The sequence below is a fragment of the Panthera onca genome, chromosome B2 (genome assembly GCF_046562875.1).
Source record: "Panthera onca isolate mPanOnc1 chromosome B2, mPanOnc1 haplotype 2, whole genome shotgun sequence".
Taxonomy (NCBI): Eukaryota; Metazoa; Chordata; class Mammalia; order Carnivora; family Felidae; genus Panthera; species Panthera onca.
Window position 1 is genome coordinate 135096665 of NC_138343.1, and position 17856 is coordinate 135114520.

Consider the following 17856-nt stretch of genomic DNA (forward strand, 5'->3'; position numbering starts at 1 on the left):
CCACATTCATACTTTACAACTGACTAATCTGCTTGGAGGAATTAGAGATATTTATATTCTGGGCCCGCAGCCCCATTGACACCAGCCAAGCAAAAAGATTCATCTTAGCTCTGATTCTGATAGGGCATGGGAGTACCTCACTCCGGGCAGTGAACAGTTTCAGGCAGAGAGCTGTCATCTTAACGAAAAACAGATTTTTTGTGTGTGTTTTATTTGATTTCCACGAGCCTGGCTTCAGGAGGCAGTTGGGGAGGAGAGCTATCGTAGATTGGCTCTTGCCTGAGCAAAGAGAAGGGCTGAAAAAGAAGACAGATGAGGGGTGTGATGAGTGATCTTGAGCTGGGCTTAGCATCGCTTCAGGGTATTTATTTCATTTCCCATTACTTGTACACAATTCAAGGAGGCTTTAGAAACAAGGGTAGAGAGGTGCCTGGGTGGCTCAGTGGTTGAGCGTCCGACTTCGGCTCAGGTCACGATCTCACAGTCTGTGAGTTTGAGCCCCGCGTCAGGCTCTGGGCTGATAGCTCAGAGCCTGGAGCCTGCTTCCGATTCTGTGTCTCCTTCTCTCTCTGACCCTCCCCCGCTCATGCTCTGTCTCTCTCACTCTCAAAAATGAATAAATGTTAAACAAAAAATTTTTTAAAAAGAAGAAACAAGCGTAGATATAGCTCCCACTTGCTCATGTCTGACCCTCTAAGGAAGCTGATAAAATTGGGGGAAAGTTTTGTTGCAAATAATCTCCACTGAGTAAGTAGGATTCGATCGCCTTTATCATATGAGGAAGGCATGGCACGGTGGTTAGGAGTCAGCCACTGGGTCAGTCCTGCCTGGGTTCAAATCCTGTAAGTTGTCCATGTTCATTGTGCCTCACAGGCCATCCATAAAAATGAGCTATTGTTTTTGTTTTATTATTTTTGTCCTCCATTAAAAACCTTTTCTTAAAAATATTTTAATCCAGAGCTCTTCTCTGTATCAACATGCCTGCAATTTATGTTTCTTGTTAAATGATTCCAGGTTTCCCACTTGGATAATCATTCCAGTTTTGCTCAGTTCACACACATCTACAATTTTAAGGAAGCTTATGGTCCAACTTCTCAAAGCTAGAAACTTCTCAGCTTTGTCTGTCTGCCTGGGTGGCTCACGTTTGGAGAATCTTGTGTCCTATGAAGCCACATCAGGGATATTGCTTTAATTGTCACACTAATACTAGTGACCTCTTAGATTAGGAGGATTAATTTGCTACATCAGTGTCCAAATAACTCTCAAATAAATAATACCTCTCCCAGGATAGATCTCCGCTGGATTGTGCTAATATAGCATTTAAGACTAGTGCATCTCAGTAATCTCTAAATACAGCCTCTAGCCAAGCAGCGTCTAAGGTGGCAGTTACTTAAGCATGTCGGACGTAACAAGGTCCTTACAAAGAGGTAATTAATAGGAAAAATGGCCCTTACCCTCTAAATAAGGAGCTGGTATCTTAGTTCAGGCTGCTGTAACAACATAACCTGGGGGGCTTAACAACTTATTTCTCATAGTTCTGGAAGCTAGAAGGCCAGGATCATGGCGCCAGCATGGTCAGGTTCTGGTGATATCCCTGTCCTGGGTTCAGACTGCGAGCTCCTTGTTTCTTTACACGGTGGAGAGAGGCAAGAGACCTCCCTGGGATCCCTTTTATAAGAACAGTAATCCCATACTCTGGTTTCTCTTCAGATCGTATAAATCTTTCGCCTTTTACTATAAGAACACTAATCCCATCCATGAGGGCTCCACTCTCATAACCTAATCACCACCCAAAGGCCCCACTTCCTAATACAGGCACAATGGGGGTTAGGGCTTCAACATGTGGCTTTTGTGGGGACACAGGCATTCAGTCTGTAGCGGTTGGTACAGAAGAACAGTGGTTAGATTAATCGAAAACTAACTTCCGGTTGCCTCTGAAGTATTTTTGCTTTTATGGTTGATTTAGAGCATTCCTTCTGTGTCATTTACATCACTTCAAAGTTGGGTAGCCATCCATGAAGAACCACACAAGAATACACTCTGTACTCCTGAGTCTGTTTGTCATTGAACAGGATTGCCTCTCAGGCCAGAAGAAGAAATTATCATTTTCAAGTTTATTTACTCATTTTGAGAGAGAGAGAGAGAGAGAGAGAGAGAGAGAATATCCCAAGCAGGCTCTACCCACAGAGCAGAACCAGACTTGGGGTTTGATCCCACGAACTGTGAGCTCAGGACCTGAGCCAAAATCAAGAGTCGGACGCTTAACCAACTGAGCCACCCAGGTGCCCCAGAAATTATTATTTTTTGTTAATTTGCTGTTGATCTGAAGCTTACCTGGGAGTTGTTACTTTAGTGGTATGGTTTCATAGGACCTTTCCAGCAGCTGAGTTTAAGTGTAGAAAGAAAATGTGAATTCCTTCCCAGTTTTTAGCTAGGTGGAAAACTTGAGTATTTAGTAAAAGTAAACAGAGATTTATGAGGTAGGACTATAAAATAATGGAACTAACTTTCATAAGTTATACCATAAGATTCAATCTCCAACCTTGGACTTAATGTTCATGCCTATCATAGACGCCCTAGAAATGATCTAATTAATTATAATATCTTCCTACTGTTTTATGTATGTATATAGGTTACTGTTGTCATTGTAAAAAGATAGAGCTTCAACTTAATAAGCATGTATTGACCACCCAGCTCTTCCGTGGTTACTATTGAGTAGATAAAAGATTAAATAAATGATACAATAGTCCCTGTCCTTAGACTCTTGAGAAGGCTAGGGACATATGTCTTATGTGCTGGAAAGAATTGGAGCAGAGCTCATGGCCCTTTTGTGCCCCTAGGATTGTGAAACTCAGTGCTAAGTGCTTATGAACTTCATTTGGGCTTTAAAGCCTTGACTACATGAAAAGGCCCTTGCTGTAGAGGTACTTTTAAAGATAATGGCCGCTCTGTGTTTGACTCTGTTACATATGAAATCCTGCTTGAGACATTTTATTTCCCCTGGGAGAAAAAAAAAAAGTGTGTTTTCTTTTTTTCTTTTTTAAATATTTTTTAATGTTTATTTATTTTGAGAGAGAGAGAGAATGTGTGTGTGTGCTCACACACAAGCAGGGGAGGGGCAGAGAGAGAGAGGGAGAGAGAATCCCAAGCAGGCTCCTTACCGCCAGCACAGAGCCCGGCATGGGGCCGGACCTCATGAACCATGAGATCATGACCAGAGCCAAAATCAAGAGTTAGACGCTGAACGGACCGAGCTACCCAGGCACCCCTGTTTTCTTTTTTCTTATATTACATTGGCTACCAGGAAACCCGGCAGTCTCCAACTATAACATCAACTCTTGTATCTACTGTAACATCTCTAAGAGACTTAATGGACTCTATCATGTTTTGTTTTATCCTCCTCGTCATGAAATTCTACTCTATTGCTGGTTGTCCTAGCCCCGTCTTTGTCCCTATCTTACCACTTTGTTGTAGGTATTTCTGGTAAGTTATCTCAAACTCTTAAGGCACGCTGCTCGTGTGTAAATAAATAGGCAAAAATAATATATGAGGAACACGTCACAGAGGTACTATGTTTCATTGGCGATAGGAGAAAAATAATGAAAATGACCGGCTCCTTTTTTTCCCCCCCAAGGAAATAGAAAATCACCTTGACAAGGACACAGAAGGCTATGATGTGGTGCTTGATGCTATTGACACGATGCAGCGAGTGGCCTGGCACATCAATGACATGAAGAGGAAACACGAACACGCGGTCCGGCTACAGGTAAACCCTCGAAACAGCAGCCCCGCTGGCACACTGACTTCTTTCCACATCAGGTATTAAGGCTGCTCAAGCGTTGGATGTCACCCGTGGCCTTCATCACATCTGAAGAAAGATCGGGACATGGCTAATACTGATCGCTGTTTAACGCGGTGTTTACGAGAAGTTACTTTATAACTTTTAAACTAATAGTTTGCTCGGAGCCCCTTCAGTAACCCAAGTTAAAAATTGGAGTCTCCCTTGGGGCGCCTGGGTGGCTCAGTCGGTTAAGCATCTGACTTCGGCTCAGGTCATGATCTCACGGTTTGTGAGTTCGAGCCCTGCATCAGGCTCTGTGTTGACAGCTCAGAGCCTGGAGCCTGCTTCAGATTCTGTGTCTCCCTCTCTCTCTGCCCTTCCCCTGTTCATGCTCTGTCTCTCTCTGTCTCAAAAATAAATAAAAAAATTAAAAAATAAAATAAATAAAAAATTGGAGTCTCCCAAGCCCTTCCTTACCTTATGTTAATGACAAAGAAGTAATTCTTGCTGAAAGCAGCTTTCTTCCAAGCTGTTGAAAGGGTTTTTCAGCCTCTTTTCCGCTCTCACTAGTTAATGCAGAATTGTGAGGTGGTCCATGGGTGGTGATGGGGCCGGGACCCAGACAAAGGAGAGCTAAGTCTGGAAGCAGGTCCTTTGCAGTGTTCTACTCGGGAGGAGGCCGTCTACTGTGTGTTAGTTTCCTCCTTTCTAAAATAAGACAGACCAGGGGTTTGCGAAGACCCCTTCCAACACCAACATTTTGGACCCTAAACCTGTGGGAACTTTTGATAAATGCTAAGCCAGGGATCGTGTCCCAGGCACATAAAAAAATGCACTTTTTAAAAATAAAAGGTTGGGGTGCCTGGGTGGCTCAGTTGGTTAAGTGCCCAACTGTTGATTTCAGTTCAGGTCATGATCTCGCAGTTTGTGAGTTCGAGCTCTCATTGGGCTCTGCGCTGAGAGTGCAGAGCCTGCTTGGGATTCTTTCTCTCTGCCTCTCTCTGCCCCTCCCCCATTCGTTCTTTCTCTCTCTCTCTCTCTGTTTCTCTCTCTCCATCCCTCTTGCTCTCTCTCAAAATAAATAAACATGAAAGAAAAAAAAAAAGGTTAGGGGCACCTGGGTGGCTCAGTCAGTTAAGCATCCAACTCTTGATTTCAGCTCAGGTCATGATCTCACGGTTTGTGAGTTCAAGTTCCCATCGGGCTTTGCACTGAGAGTGTGGAGTCTGCTTGGGATTCTCTCTCTCTCCCTCTGTCTCTGCCTCTACCCTGTGCGCGCGCTCTCTCTCTCTCTCTCTCTCTCTCTCTCTCTCAAAAAAATAAATAAACTTAAAAAAAAATGTTTATGTTGGTCTAGAGGCTGGTGGCAGCCTCCTTCGTGTCCCTGGAGTGAGACATAAAAGCCCAAAGTGACGCCATGCTGTGTAGAGTATCTGTGGAAACTCAGGAAAAAAGATACATTATTCAGCCCATAAATTTAAGCAAAACCATAAGATGCATCTATAGGCAGCCAGAGTATGATGTGATGCAATAGACTATCAAAAATCAAGGGAAGGCAACATTCTAATCTTTCAGGTCGTGTCTTTTTTTTTGTAACAGTAAGAAAAGGTTTAATAGTTCATCATCCAGATGTTTTGTGGACTTAATGTCTATTGCATATTCGGAAATGGCTAAATGACTGTTTTTTTAGACCTTGTAAATCTGTTTGGCATTCTGCAGACATTGCTAAATCAGGCTCAGGCTCAGACTTTTATCTCCATTACCGCCCATTTCCACTTTCAACCCATGGACATTTGGGGTGTCCTGTATGGGGACTGCTTAATTAAATGCTCTTTGTGAATATTTTCATTTTTCAAAACAATAAAAAATCAGCTTTCTTAAAGAACATTGATATGGGTGTACAATAAAATCCCAAAGGTACCTCAGGATCATGGTCTCAATTTATATTTAGCGAGCACCATTAAAAACATAATGGTAATGAAATTAATTTCCTTTCCCCAAATAAATGGGATTGACATCAGGAAATTTCTAAGATGTCTCTTACGTGATTTGTCACAGGCTTTAGTTTTGAGTTACTTATATGTAGTATGGATTTCAGTTTCTGGAAAAAGGTTTCCACAGCAATAGCTCTGAAGGTTTTCTGCAGAGAATATGGGTGAGAAAGTCAAGGAAAGGATGGCTCTCTGAGAAGGTCACATGCCAGTCGCCTCTTTACCTAGCTTTTGAGAGACATAACTGCTGCCATCAGCCACAGGAGAGGGATTATCAAGGAGCGGAAATAAGTAATTGGCAACTCATCAACTAACAACTCGATTCATTTCTGTTAGCCCTTATGTGACAACCCCCATAAATGTGGATATAGGTCAGGGCACCTGAGTGGCTCAGTCGGTTAAGCTTCCGACTTTCGCTCAGGTCGCCATCTCCTGATTCGTGGGTTCAACCCCTGCATCGGGCTCTGTGCTGACAGCTTGGAGCCTGGAGCCTGCTTCCGATTCTGTGTCTCCCTCTCTCTCTGCCCCTCCCTCACTCATGTTCTATTTCTGTCTCTCAAAAATAAACATTGAAAAAAAATCTTTTTTTAAATGTGGATTTGGGTCACGGATCATTAGACACCACTGGATACCAAATAGACCCATTAGGCCCTGTCATAGAATATTCAGACACCACTCTTGAGATTCAGCAAACGGGAGACCTTTCCCTCTCTTCCATGGCTTCCCATCTCTTGTTTAATCACACAGAATGGTCACTTTTTCAGGAGATACAGAGTCTGCTCACTAACTGGAAAGGGCCAGACCTGACCAGCTATGGGGAACTGGTGCTCGAAGGGACCTTTCGCATCCAGCGGGCCAAGAATGAGCGGACGCTCTTCCTCTTTGACAAGCTGCTTCTGATCACAAAGAAGAGAGACGACACGTTTACGTACAAAGCTCATATCCTGGTAGGTCTGAACGTTGGCCATGGGCAAGGGCTTCGGCCGCTCGTCCCTTTCTCCTCCAAGTGCACCTCACCCTCTCTCTGCTCTCCTGCTCAGTGTGGCAACCTCATGCTCGTGGAAGTGATACCAAAGGAGCCTCTCAGCTTCAGCGTCTTCCACTATAAGAACCCCAAGCTGCAGCACACGGTTCAGGTAACAGCAGAGGCCTCCCCTCCCTGCAGGGTTCGCTCTTGTAAACGATGGGCGCCGTGGGCCAGCCGGCCTTTCCAGAGCCTTCTGGCCACACGGTGTGTTTCCCGTCTCGTCAGAGGGTTATGGGAGTGTCTGAATCTCGCTCGTGGTAGAGACGTGAGTCGTCTGACCGTCCGCATTTCCTTCCGCTAGGCCAAATCCCAGCAAGACAAGCGCCTGTGGGTTCTGCACCTGAAGAGACTGATCCTGGAGAACCATGCGGCAAAAATTCCAGCTAAGGTAAGATGCCGAGGTCCACAAACAATAAAATGTGAGGTCATCCAAGTCCTAGAAGGCAGCCTGAGGGCAATAAATGTTCAACTCTGAAATAAAGAAAATTGGGAGATAGGATATTTATGGGATCAACTAAATTAGCCACGTATGTTAAAAAGATTCACAGGGCCACTGGGGTGGCTCAGTCGGTTAAGCATCTGACTTTGGCTGAGGTCACGATCTCATGGTTTGTGGGTTCAAGCCCCACGTTGGGCTCTGTGCTGGCAGCTCAGAGTCTGGAGCCTGGTTTGGATTCTGTATCTCCCTCTCTCACTGCCCCTCCCTCGCTCATGCTCTGACTCCCTCTCTCTCTCTCTCTCTCTCTCTCAAAAATAAGGTAAATAAACATTTAAAAAAAAAGATTCACATATAGGGAGATTGTGGAAGTTTTTTTTTTTTTTATTGTGGTTGTTTTGCTTTGGGGCTTGAGGAAGGAAAAGACTACAGGAAAATTTCTAGAGAAATAGTAGAGTACAGTTATGAGAAGTATTCGAAGCTATACTAAGCAGCTATTGTGAATAGAGCTAGCTGCGGTTCTGTGGGAATGCTAAGGGAAAGAAAATACAGACTCAGCTGTGAGGGAGTTTGTAGATGAGGGAGGTAGCCACGCACACAACGAACTGTTCGCTAAACAGGAAGAATTAACAGAGGTATAAACCAAGTGTTGTGGAAGGATAATGTGTTCAATTACAGTTGAATAAGGAAAGGAAGGAAATGCCTTCCTTGTGAATGGGGGCATCATGTTCACAGCTCACAGACCGTGCCTTGGCGGAAGGGCTGAATCCTCAGGAGATGGAGTAGGGGGTGAGGCCGGACAAGCGGAAGGCAGTCCGCTGGGCTCTGAAGGTCTCGAAGGCCTAAGAAGTCCGAGCGCATCGGCGGTGGGAAACCACCGGAGGCTTCGGAGGAAGGGCTGGCAGGGTGGCCCCTGTGTTCTGAAAGGGTGACTTTAGAGACCGTGTGACAGATGAGTTGACGAAGTGACACTGGAGGCGGAAGAAGAATGAGCAAGCCGCCACAGTCGTCTAGCAAAGAGACGAGGGGCCCTTCGGGGGAGCCACGGCAACGGGGGGCGGGGGGGGGGGGCAGGTGCAAAAGCTCTCAGAGAGGTTGAGCAATGGTCTGTCACCCACGAAGCGCATGAGGAAAGAGAGAGATGGGAGTCAAGCATGAGTCAGGGGTTGAGCCCAGAGGACGGTGTGGAGTTCTGAGATAAGGAGAGGAACCAGTTGGATGGGAGTGAAGAGAAGCTCTCACAAGTGCGTGCTGGGAGGCGGGTCGGCCCCAGGTGGAAATTCAGGTCTTGGAAGCTGCGGGCCTGGAGGCTCTCTTGACACAGACAGCGACTGAGGCCCCGAGCTTTGAGAGGATGGCCCAGGAAAGCGCGTGAAGGAAAGAAGCCCTGGGAATCCCAACATCCATGGGGACTTAGAGCACCACCAAAAGGGGTTAGGTGGGAGGCCCTAAGAAAACCCAAGGAGAAAGCTGTGCTGACAGAGGAAGAAAAGGATCTCAGAGAGCGTGAGGGGGCAACCGTCTGCAGGGCTGCAGGGGGCGAGGCAGACTCCAACAGAAGAGTGGGTACACGGGTTGGCAACCGAGAGATAAAGGAGAGACTGCAGTGCATGGCGGAAAAAAGCGGAAATGAGAAGAGGCAGGCTGGGAACAGACTTCTTGAACACAGTTCAGAACACTTACCAGGCGGTGGTTTGAGGAGTGAGACACCTGGTGCAGGTGAAGCACGCCGTGGACGTGACTGTCGGCGGAGGGAAGGAGAAAGGGAAGGAGAGCGGAAAGGTGAGCGGAGGAATGCACTTTGGGAGCCATTTTGGGGGGCGGGGGGCCACCATGGATCAGTGCGGTGAGGTAATTTAAAAATCTGCTCAGCAACTTGGAAACAAGTGTTGAGGAACCATAGCGCAGGTGGGTTCCCCAAGGTGAAGGTCAGCAGAGCCAGTACAGGGGAAGGTTAACAGGACGGGGGAAGGTGGGTGCTAATCAGCACATGGGTGCGGTGACCGAGCGGGATTTCCGGGCTGAGCGGAGAGGGAAGGCACCCAGGAGACTGGGCATGGCTTGAAGGACTGCTGGCTGTAGAGTCCAGGAACCGGCGCAAGAGCAGCCAAAGGTGGGCAGGTGGAAATACGGAGGTCTGTAGCTGAAGTAGAGACTTGTAGAGCCCCTGCCTTAGAAGCAAAGCAGTTCTCAGTGCTGCTAAGGTCCTGGGGCCGCTTCTGATTGTGTGTCGCTGTTCTGGAGCGGAGGAAAAGGTTGTCAGAGAAAAAGTGGCGTGAGGTAAGGGTGGAGAATACATTGTCAGCGGTGACAACGGATGGTGACATGGTCCTTGCTGGGCGGGGCGGGAGTGACGTGGAACAGAAAGCGGGATGACGGCCATGGGGGTAGAACTAGGGGGAAATAAGAAACGTGAACGTTGCGGAAAAAACAGAGTCCATTTCACTCTGGGTATTTTGCAGAGCACTCGAAGCTCGTTCTCAGGGGCTGTCGGCAATGATCTTGTGCCCAGGAAGTGAGTGTGCAAAGGGGTGTGCTTTGAGTTAAGCATGAGTCTCATTTCATCCGAGTGTCGAGAGCTGGAAGGTGCAGCTCATGCAGAGAGGTGACGGCGTTTTCTTCGTGGTTGGTTAGTGGGTTGCTGGCCCTGTGCCTCGGAATGCCCTTCTATGCCCTTCTGAGCAATGACCCAGTGTCTTTGACATGCCCCACCTCTGGTTCACCGGTGAACTGGGAAAATCAAAACTGCCAGAGGATTCTGCAAGGCCATTACAAAGCAAGGCTGGCTGACATACCTGTCCTCTTTCTCCTACACAAGATGTGTGGGTTCCACGGGGGTTTCCCTTTGTGCGTTAAAATGATGAATACAGTCACAAGGCAGGTGTATCTCTGTACCCAAATTCCTGACCCTGACCCTGGCCCTTTTACAATCGAAGCGTTACTTGTTCCGCCACAACTTCTAGAACACACGTACAGTGTGCTAACTGCTTTGTGTCTTTAGTTCGGCCTCAGCAAACCACCTTACGAGAAAGATCTTACTCACCCCATTATGGAGAAATAAAAGCAGAAGGTCAGGGACGTTAAGTGAACTGCCCAAGTTTATGTGGCGAGTGCATGAGTGAGCCTGAGTCAGACACAGGTCTGGCTGGCTGCGGAGAGCAAGCCTTAACCATATTGCCCCCAATGGCAACGAAAATTCACTTATTTAATAGACTTCATCCCCTATAATGTGATGATAATTTTCTACTTTATTGAAGCAGGATTATTATTAAGCTAAACCCTCCACTTCTTTCTTCAAGGCTTTTTCTTATTTTTTTTTTTTCTCTAAAGCTTTCAAAATCTGTGTATTCCTATTAGGTAAAAGAAATGCATAATGAGGAATTTTTGTGAACATCAAAAAATGCATCACAGCCGTCTACCAGTGTTACCACAAGCTGATGGAAATTCCTGTTAGTGGCTCCTCCCAGCTTCCTTGAGTTCCTTTAATTCGGCGATGGTCCCTGGCTGACTCCTAGAGGAAGATGTGGGAACTGTACTTTCCTGAAATGAAATGTCAAGACAGGAAAAATAAATACCGAGTTCGTCAAGTCAAGTTTATAGATACCAGAAAGCTTCTTGGAAATAGCCGTCGTGTTTATTCATATACGTAGTGTATAAACTCACTCTCGTCCTGGTTGAGAATAAAGACAGAAAGGGAGAGGCTTTTGCAGTTTGTATAATCACCTGGTCCTTTAAGGGCACTTCACAGAAACTGAGCTCACATTGGCGTTTGAAATTAATTCCAACTAGTCATTGCAAACTCCGAATATATGATAAAAATATCAGTGTTACAAAATGTATGCATTTGTTATCTCAGACTTAGGGTGGCTTCATCAAGCCTTTTTTTTTTTTTTTTAAACCTTCCTCCTCCTTTATTTATTTATTTTTTTTACTTTATTTTTGGGGGGGAGAGAGGGAGCATGAGCAGGGAGGGCCAGAGAGAGAGGGAGGGAGAGAATCTCAAGCAGGCTCCACACCATCAGCACAGAGCCTGATGTGGGGCTCGATCCCACGAACTGGAAGATCACGACCTGAACTGAAAAAAAGAGTCAGACGCTTAAACAACTGAGCCACTCGGGCACCCCTTCACCACCCTTTTTTTTTTTAACTAGATATTACCATTTATTTTTATTTTTTTAAGTTTGTTTTATTTATTTTGAGAGAGAGAGAGAACACATAAGTGTGAGCAGGGAAGGGGCAGAGAGAGACGGAATCCCAGACGGAATCCGCACTGTCAGCACAGAGCCCAGTGTGGGGCTTGAACTCAGAAACCAGGAGATCATGACCTGACCCAAAATCAAGAGTCAGACGCTTAACCGACTGAGCCCCTAAACATTACCAGTTCGCCCAAATGTTTTCACTGTGCTATCACGGATTGTGGCAAAATACAAGAAAAATTATTTTTAAGGTGATTTTTAGTCTGATGTCCGTCAGTTATGTTACACGACCTCTGAAAAATGAAAATGACGTGAGAGGAGTTCTACCTAAACTAATTTTTTTTCCCTCTTTGAATCCTCAGGCAAAATGACTCATGTCAGGGTCATTAACCATCTCTTTTTTTTTTTTTTTTTTTTAACGTTTATTTATTTTTGAGACAGAGAGAGACAGAGCATGAACGGGGGAGGGGCAGAGAGAGAGGGAGACACAGACTCCGAAGCAGGCTCCAGGCTCTGGGCCATCAGCCCAGAGCCCGACGCGGAGCTCGAACTCGCGGACCGCGAGATCGTGACCGGAGCTGAAGTCGGGCACTTAACCGACTGAACCACCCAGGCGCCCCATTAACCATCTCTTTATATCTCCCTAAACGTTAACCACATTGGCAACAGGGACAATAGCCAGAAGCCTCAAAGCAGTAAAGCTGTGAGCGTTGAGGTGGGGAGAAAGATGTGTGAAGGAAGCCCCGGTCAAGGTTTATCTGGCCCAATCCCTTGGCGGGTGGGTGGTGACTTCGCTGTGGTTAGTGCCTATCAGTTGAGCCTAGTAGCAACTCTGAAAGGTAGGTCCGGCCTTGCCATTTGTGGCTAAGGAAACACCTCCAGCCGGAAAGCACCAGAGCCGTGTCACAAACCATGTCCTCAGGGCCCTTCCCCCTGCCTGGGAGACTCTAGGGCACGGGAGAGACTAGTTACAGGCGTGCCAGAGAGAGCCAAGGGAGTTAGCTAAGGATAATCTCAGAGCATTTGGACAGAGGAAACTCCCAGCAATCTTTTTTGCAACAATTCAGAACAGTTATAAGGCCCCAGTGATTTGGAGAAGGCGGATCCTAGACCCCTATCCCTTGAGCCTTTGGTTCAGTAGATCAGGGCTGAATAGCCGGGATCTACATTTTATAATGGGCTGACCGCCAGATGCCGGGTTTTAGAAACCTTAGTGAAAGGCTCCCCCCACTTCCTCCTTCCCACCTCTCCTTTTCTCTCTCTCCCCCCCTTCTTCTCCCCCTCTTCTTCTCACCTTCCTTCCTTCCTTCCTTCCTTCCTTCCTTCCTTCCAGATGGAGGCTGTAAGCTTAGCTCTGCTGATCGTGTAGCACGTGCGATCCACAGGAGGCACTCCTCCGTTCGAAGCCCTTGAACTGTGTGTTAATGCCTAAAAGAAATAAGGAGTTTTTTAAAGCTTTTTCAAAAATCCCTTATTCTGGTGGGATAAGACCTGTCTCACGATAGCGATAGGGAGTTTGAAGAAAAAACAAAGAGTAATTGTAGTTATAGATGCACTTTCTTTCTTACAGGCCAAGCAAGCAATACTTGAAATGGATGCCATTCGTAAGTTTTGTTTTCTTAATACAATTTGAAACCTTCTTGTCTACTTGTATCTATCATCGTTTCTATCTCAAAGTGTATAAAAATGTCAATTGTAAGAAAAGCACAGTTCTTTCTTCACCGTTTTCACAAGTGGAGCTGGCAGAGGGTATCATCTTTTCCTTACGCATTGACTCGTTTGTCTATTGATTTCGCTGCTTTATCTATGAGTCGCCTGATGGCCAGCCACATGGCCAGATCTCTGTGTCAGCTGCAAATGTAAGATACGCTTCCAAGGTCAACTCTTACCCTCCCCTCCGCCTCCACCAAAACTCAAGGTTTTACACACATTTCTGGCCGCACCCCACTGAAGGATAACCTGTTGATTACCTGCAAGGATCATGCCAACGAGACAGTGAATGGTTTCCCCGATGCAGCTCATATTTGAGAATTACCACTGCTCCACATATGGGATTGTATTTCCAGGCTTATAAAAACAGGCAGAAAATGAATACAAGTGAGGTCTTTCCTAGAACATAAAACCTGGCTCAACACCGTTTATCGATTCTTGTTCTCTCCCAGATTAAATAGACTAAGAGAATCAGTGGTTTCAGAGACTGACAACCATGTCAAACAAAAACTTGTACTTAACATATCTGAAATAACTTACTTTTGAGGCATCTTTCCCCAGGTACAAATACTGATTCACGTCCCTTCCATGCTGCCGGCGGTTAACTCTGCTGAGGAAGCAAGAAGCGTTAGTGAGGGAGAAAGATAAGCTTCCTCCCCACATGGCTGAGGTCCCCCATTTCATATCCGGCAGCTCCTGAGAGATGATGGGACGTGACCCCAACTAGAAGGCTAGGCTGGGGCCTGCTGCCCTGTCTTCTCTAACCCCCCCACCCCCCCACCCCCATTTTATTCACTGGAAAGCTCTTGAAGATTTTTTGGTGGGGCGCCTGAGTGGCTCAGTCAGTTGAACGTGTGACTTCAGCTCAGGTCGTAAGTCTCACGGTTTGGGAGTTCGAGCCCCACGTCGGGCTCACTGCTATCACCACAGAGCCTGCTTGGGATTCTCTGCCCCCCCCCTTCCCCCGCTTGCACTCTCTCTCAAATAAACATTGGGGGGAAAAAAAGGTTATTATTATTTTTAATAAAAACGCTCTAAAGAGAAGGCAGAGTCACGAAGGGGCATGTAAATGTTAGGACGAAAGGGGAGGTGCGTGGGTGGCTCAGTCGGTTAAGCATCTGACTCTTGATTTTGGCTCAGGTCATGATCTCATGGTTGGTGACTTCAAGCCCCACATCGGGCTCTACACTGTCCGTGAGGAACCTGCTTGAGATTCTGTCTCTCTGCCTCACTTTCTGCCCCTCCCCAGCTTGGGCTCTCTCTCTCCCTCTCAAAATAAATAAAAAACAAACAAAAAAATAAATTTATCTGTCTAAAACAGAAAGAATTAGGAGGAAAGGTGGAGAAAGAGGTCTGAAGAAGCCCCTATCTCTATGACAAACTTCATTCAATAGAACTATTTCCTCATTCTCAGCCTCTGGGTGCCGGTTCATGGACACCATTAAGATTCTGTGAGTGCACACACAGAATTATTTCAAGCCACTAATCGGTGCTACGTGGCTTTCTTCCAGGCCCAGGACTAGGCTAGAGCAGCCCAGCCCAGGAAAATCACCTCATTTGCCCACCTTGACTTTGGACTTGTCTGGGTAGGAAGAGAGTAGGCCAGTCCGTTGGGCCAAGTGACCTCATTTATGTACCTTTGCTACTGACATTGGACAAATGTGTGTGGTCTTTACAATTCTTAGAACCCTCTCGAACTGTAGACACCCTCTGAAGAGCCTTAACTCTACTATAGCCGTGTCCTAAAATTGTTTACCCTTAGGCTTCAGGGTGTAGATAATCCCTGAATATGCTGGAGTGCTTTAGGATTAGACCCAATTTTACTTGTTTTTAATGCTGATTTTTTTTTGAGAGAGAGTGTGTGTGGGAGGGAGAGAGGGGAAGAGAGAGAGAGAATCCCAAGCAGGTTCTACACGGTCAGTGCAGAGCCCAACCTGGGTCTCGATCTCACGAGCCACGAGATCATGACCTGAGCCAAAATTCAGAGTGGGACGCTTAACCGACTGAACCACCCAGGCGCTCCTAGACCCCATATCTGTCACTTGATCTCGGCCAAAAGGCCGAGAAGCGATAGACCCCATATTCTTAATCTGAAGCCTGTGTGCTCCTTAGACGGGCAGAAAGACATAAACTCTGAAATTAAATGAAAATCCCTTTTCTGGTAAGAGACCCCAAAGCATTCATCAACTGTTCGCAGGACGTTGTTCAGCAGTGATGAACCCAAAGCATTCATCAAATGTTTGCAGTGTCTAGAAAGATGTTAAGAGTCACTGCAGCAGAGGCCAGCTTCCGGAGGGCAGGAATAGCTCGACATCCTCCACGCCAGGCACAGACACCTCGTGAAACTGTGCTTCAGTGGAATTCTCCAGATGGCTTTGCCTTGACAGAGTCTCTTCTGTGGCTCATCGCCACTGTCTGTCTGGGGCCTCATGAGCAAGTTCGGCTGTGGTGATGTTTAACAGAACCGTCTGCCCTCTGTTGGGGCAGCGCGTTGCCCGGGACCCTGAGTGGCAGTAGGAGGTTAACCACACCTTGCACGTTTTAAGTAACTTTCTGCAAAGGGTATAGCCAATGGCTATGGCTCTCTCTGCTAATGAGCAAAAAAGGAGACTGCAGAGAGAGCATGTATGTGTGCACGTGCGTGTGTGTGTGTGTGTGTGTGTGTGTGTGTGTGTGTGTGTGAGAGGGGTGGGGGAGGGAGAGAGAGCGCACACGTGTGCCAGAAAGGCACACGTCCCTGTGGACAGACTCCTGGAAGTCCCCGTGATACGTAGTCAACACCAGTTAATGGAAGGAGAGACTATCCCATGTCTGATGAAAAAGAATAAACCCACAGATATCCAGAACGAGCCGTACCAATTTTCTGAGAAGTCGCTGAACACCTCATTCTTATTGGTGCATGTGGTTCTCTTTTCAGACTATCCCGGTTTCTGTTACAGTCCCGAGGGAGAGACTAAAGCATTTTGTGGTTCTCGAGACAGTTCTGCTCCATATCGGCCGAGAAGAAAATCTGGTAACTAGGATGTCGTGATCAAAAGCTAATAATCTGGGGGGACTAGTAATGAAAGATCCTTTCAGTCTGGCAAAAAACACATTTCCCTTCTGGCGTTGGAGCTCACGGCCAGTTTGAATACATTGGAAGCGGCCCTACGATGGGACTGTCGGGCTTTCGTTCTAAAACTTTTCTGTGTACCTCTCTATTTTCCAGGGAATGTAAAACTATCAGTCCACTAATTCCTCTTTGCATAGCTTCTTACCACCAGCTTGTAGGTACTTAAAGCCTTATTTACTACACTGGGGAAAAATCATATCCTATCAACGACACATAGAAACGATCATGCAGACCTAACCCTTTAACACATGTTTGCTGAACCAGACTCCAGGTAGCATTCTCTTAGGCCTCAGATATTTTTTTTTTCATTTGAATCAGCGTTTATTGAGTACCCACCTAACCCCCCCGTGCTGGGCTAAGGACTGGGAATGCAAGAATGAACAATACACGTGATTCCTGCTTGCAAGGAGGTCGTAGTCCAGTGGGAGTCAACAAGGGGGAAGAAATACCAGTCCGTATAATGGAGCCGTGCTGGAGGTTGAGTAGAGGGAGAGGCCAAGGAAAGAGAGAGATTAACTCTCTAGGAAGGCGAGAAAGCTTCCCAGAGCAGGGGACCTGGGATAGAGTCTGGGGGCTGAGGAGACAGATGAGGCGGGGAATAGCACGTGCAAAGGCCCTGGGACTGGAGCCAGCGTACCTTAGATCGGACCTCTATTGCCGGTTCTTCAGCCTGGCCGGATGGAGCCGTGGGTAGAGGTACAGGCATGCAAGGTAAACCAGAAGGAGAAGTGGCTGGAGCTGCAGAGGGGGCCGAATCACAGAAGGTGTGAACTTGATCCTGCAAGCTACGGAAGGATTTTAAACAATGGGACATATACCCTTTAAATACAGAATTCTGGGGGCGGCTGGGTGGTTCAGTCAGTTAAGCACTGACTCTTGATTCCGGCTCAGGTCAGGATCTCACAGTTCACAGGATCAAGCCCTGCGCTGGGCTCTGCACTAACAGCACGGAGCCTGCTTGGGATTCTCTCTCTTCGTCTCTCTCTGCACCTTCCTCGCACGCACTTTCTCTCTCTCTCTCCCTCTCAAAATAAATAAACATTTAAAAAATGTTTTTAATTACTAAAAAAAAGGAATTCTGGTTTGATGTAGAAACTGAAGTAGGCATTCTGTCTAGTCTGGAGGAGAGAGGACAAGAGCCTGGATTAAGACCCTGGGGGGTAGGGGGAGTGGGGGGAGTGGGGTGGCATTATTGGGATCCCACAGGACTGTGATGGATGAATACGGGAGAAATGTTGAATGATGTCCTGGCACCTAACTTGGGTGGGCAATGTCAGTGACAACCAAGATAAGAAATTGGATAAAAGAACAGTTATGGGGGAAGACAGGTGAGTTTGAGGCATGCTGGTTTTGCTTGGTCTATGGGCACATTGGGGAAATGTCAGATCAGCAGTTAGCATTTGAGGTCTGAGGCCTGGGACGAGGGTCTGCTTTAAGGATATAAAATTGAACACTGTCCGCTTATAGGTGGTAGTTAAAGCTAAAGAATTTGCTCTGCTGGTTGTTGGGAGGGTGGTTTTCTGTTGTGCAACCCCTGATTGCACAGCTTAAATTAAAAAAAAACTTTTTTTTAATCTTTATTTTTTTGAGAGAGAATGAGACA

At 46.6% G+C, this 17856-nt stretch overlaps 1 protein-coding gene and 2 long non-coding RNA genes across 8 annotated transcripts in view; 1 reads left to right on the forward strand and 2 right to left on the reverse strand.

The window, feature by feature from the left end:
- The window catches only part of PLEKHG1 (pleckstrin homology and RhoGEF domain containing G1), a 229913-nt gene that overhangs the window by 193988 nt on the left and 18069 nt on the right, over positions 1 to 17856 (forward strand). For all 4 annotated transcript variants that reach the window (XM_078447461.2, XM_078447462.2, XM_078447460.2 and 1 more), the window contains 6 exons: positions 3635 to 3766; positions 6537 to 6719; positions 6813 to 6908; positions 7101 to 7187; positions 13002 to 13035; positions 16059 to 16154. In XM_078447461.2, coding sequence (XP_078303587.2) covers positions 3635 to 3766; positions 6537 to 6719; positions 6813 to 6908; positions 7101 to 7187; positions 13002 to 13035; positions 16059 to 16154 — 628 coding nt within the window. The remainder of the gene's footprint in view (positions 1 to 3634; positions 3767 to 6536; positions 6720 to 6812; positions 6909 to 7100; positions 7188 to 13001; positions 13036 to 16058; positions 16155 to 17856) is intronic.
- Positions 156 to 10834, reverse strand: LOC144616437 (uncharacterized). Of its 2 annotated transcripts, XR_013555815.1 has the most exons (4): positions 10664 to 10834; positions 4259 to 4489; positions 3650 to 3868; positions 157 to 296 (listed from the first exon to the last, which is right to left on the reverse strand). It is a non-coding gene; the product is annotated as an uncharacterized LOC144616437 (long non-coding RNA). The 2 variants fall into 2 exon arrangements; XR_013555814.2 differs by lacking the exon at positions 10664 to 10834 and having other exon boundaries at positions 156 to 296; positions 4259 to 5035.
- The window catches only part of LOC144616436 (uncharacterized), a 36029-nt gene continuing 30698 nt past the window's right edge, over positions 12526 to 17856 (reverse strand). Inside the window, exons 3-6 of one of the 2 annotated variants that reach the window (XR_013555813.2) lie at positions 16891 to 17038; positions 13682 to 13748; positions 13402 to 13498; positions 12526 to 12859 (exon numbers count right to left, since the gene is read on the reverse strand). This is a non-coding gene — a long non-coding RNA (uncharacterized LOC144616436). Of the gene's footprint in view, positions 12860 to 13401; positions 13499 to 13681; positions 13752 to 16890; positions 17039 to 17856 lie in introns of both variants that reach the window. The other variant, XR_013555812.2, reaches the window with a different exon arrangement.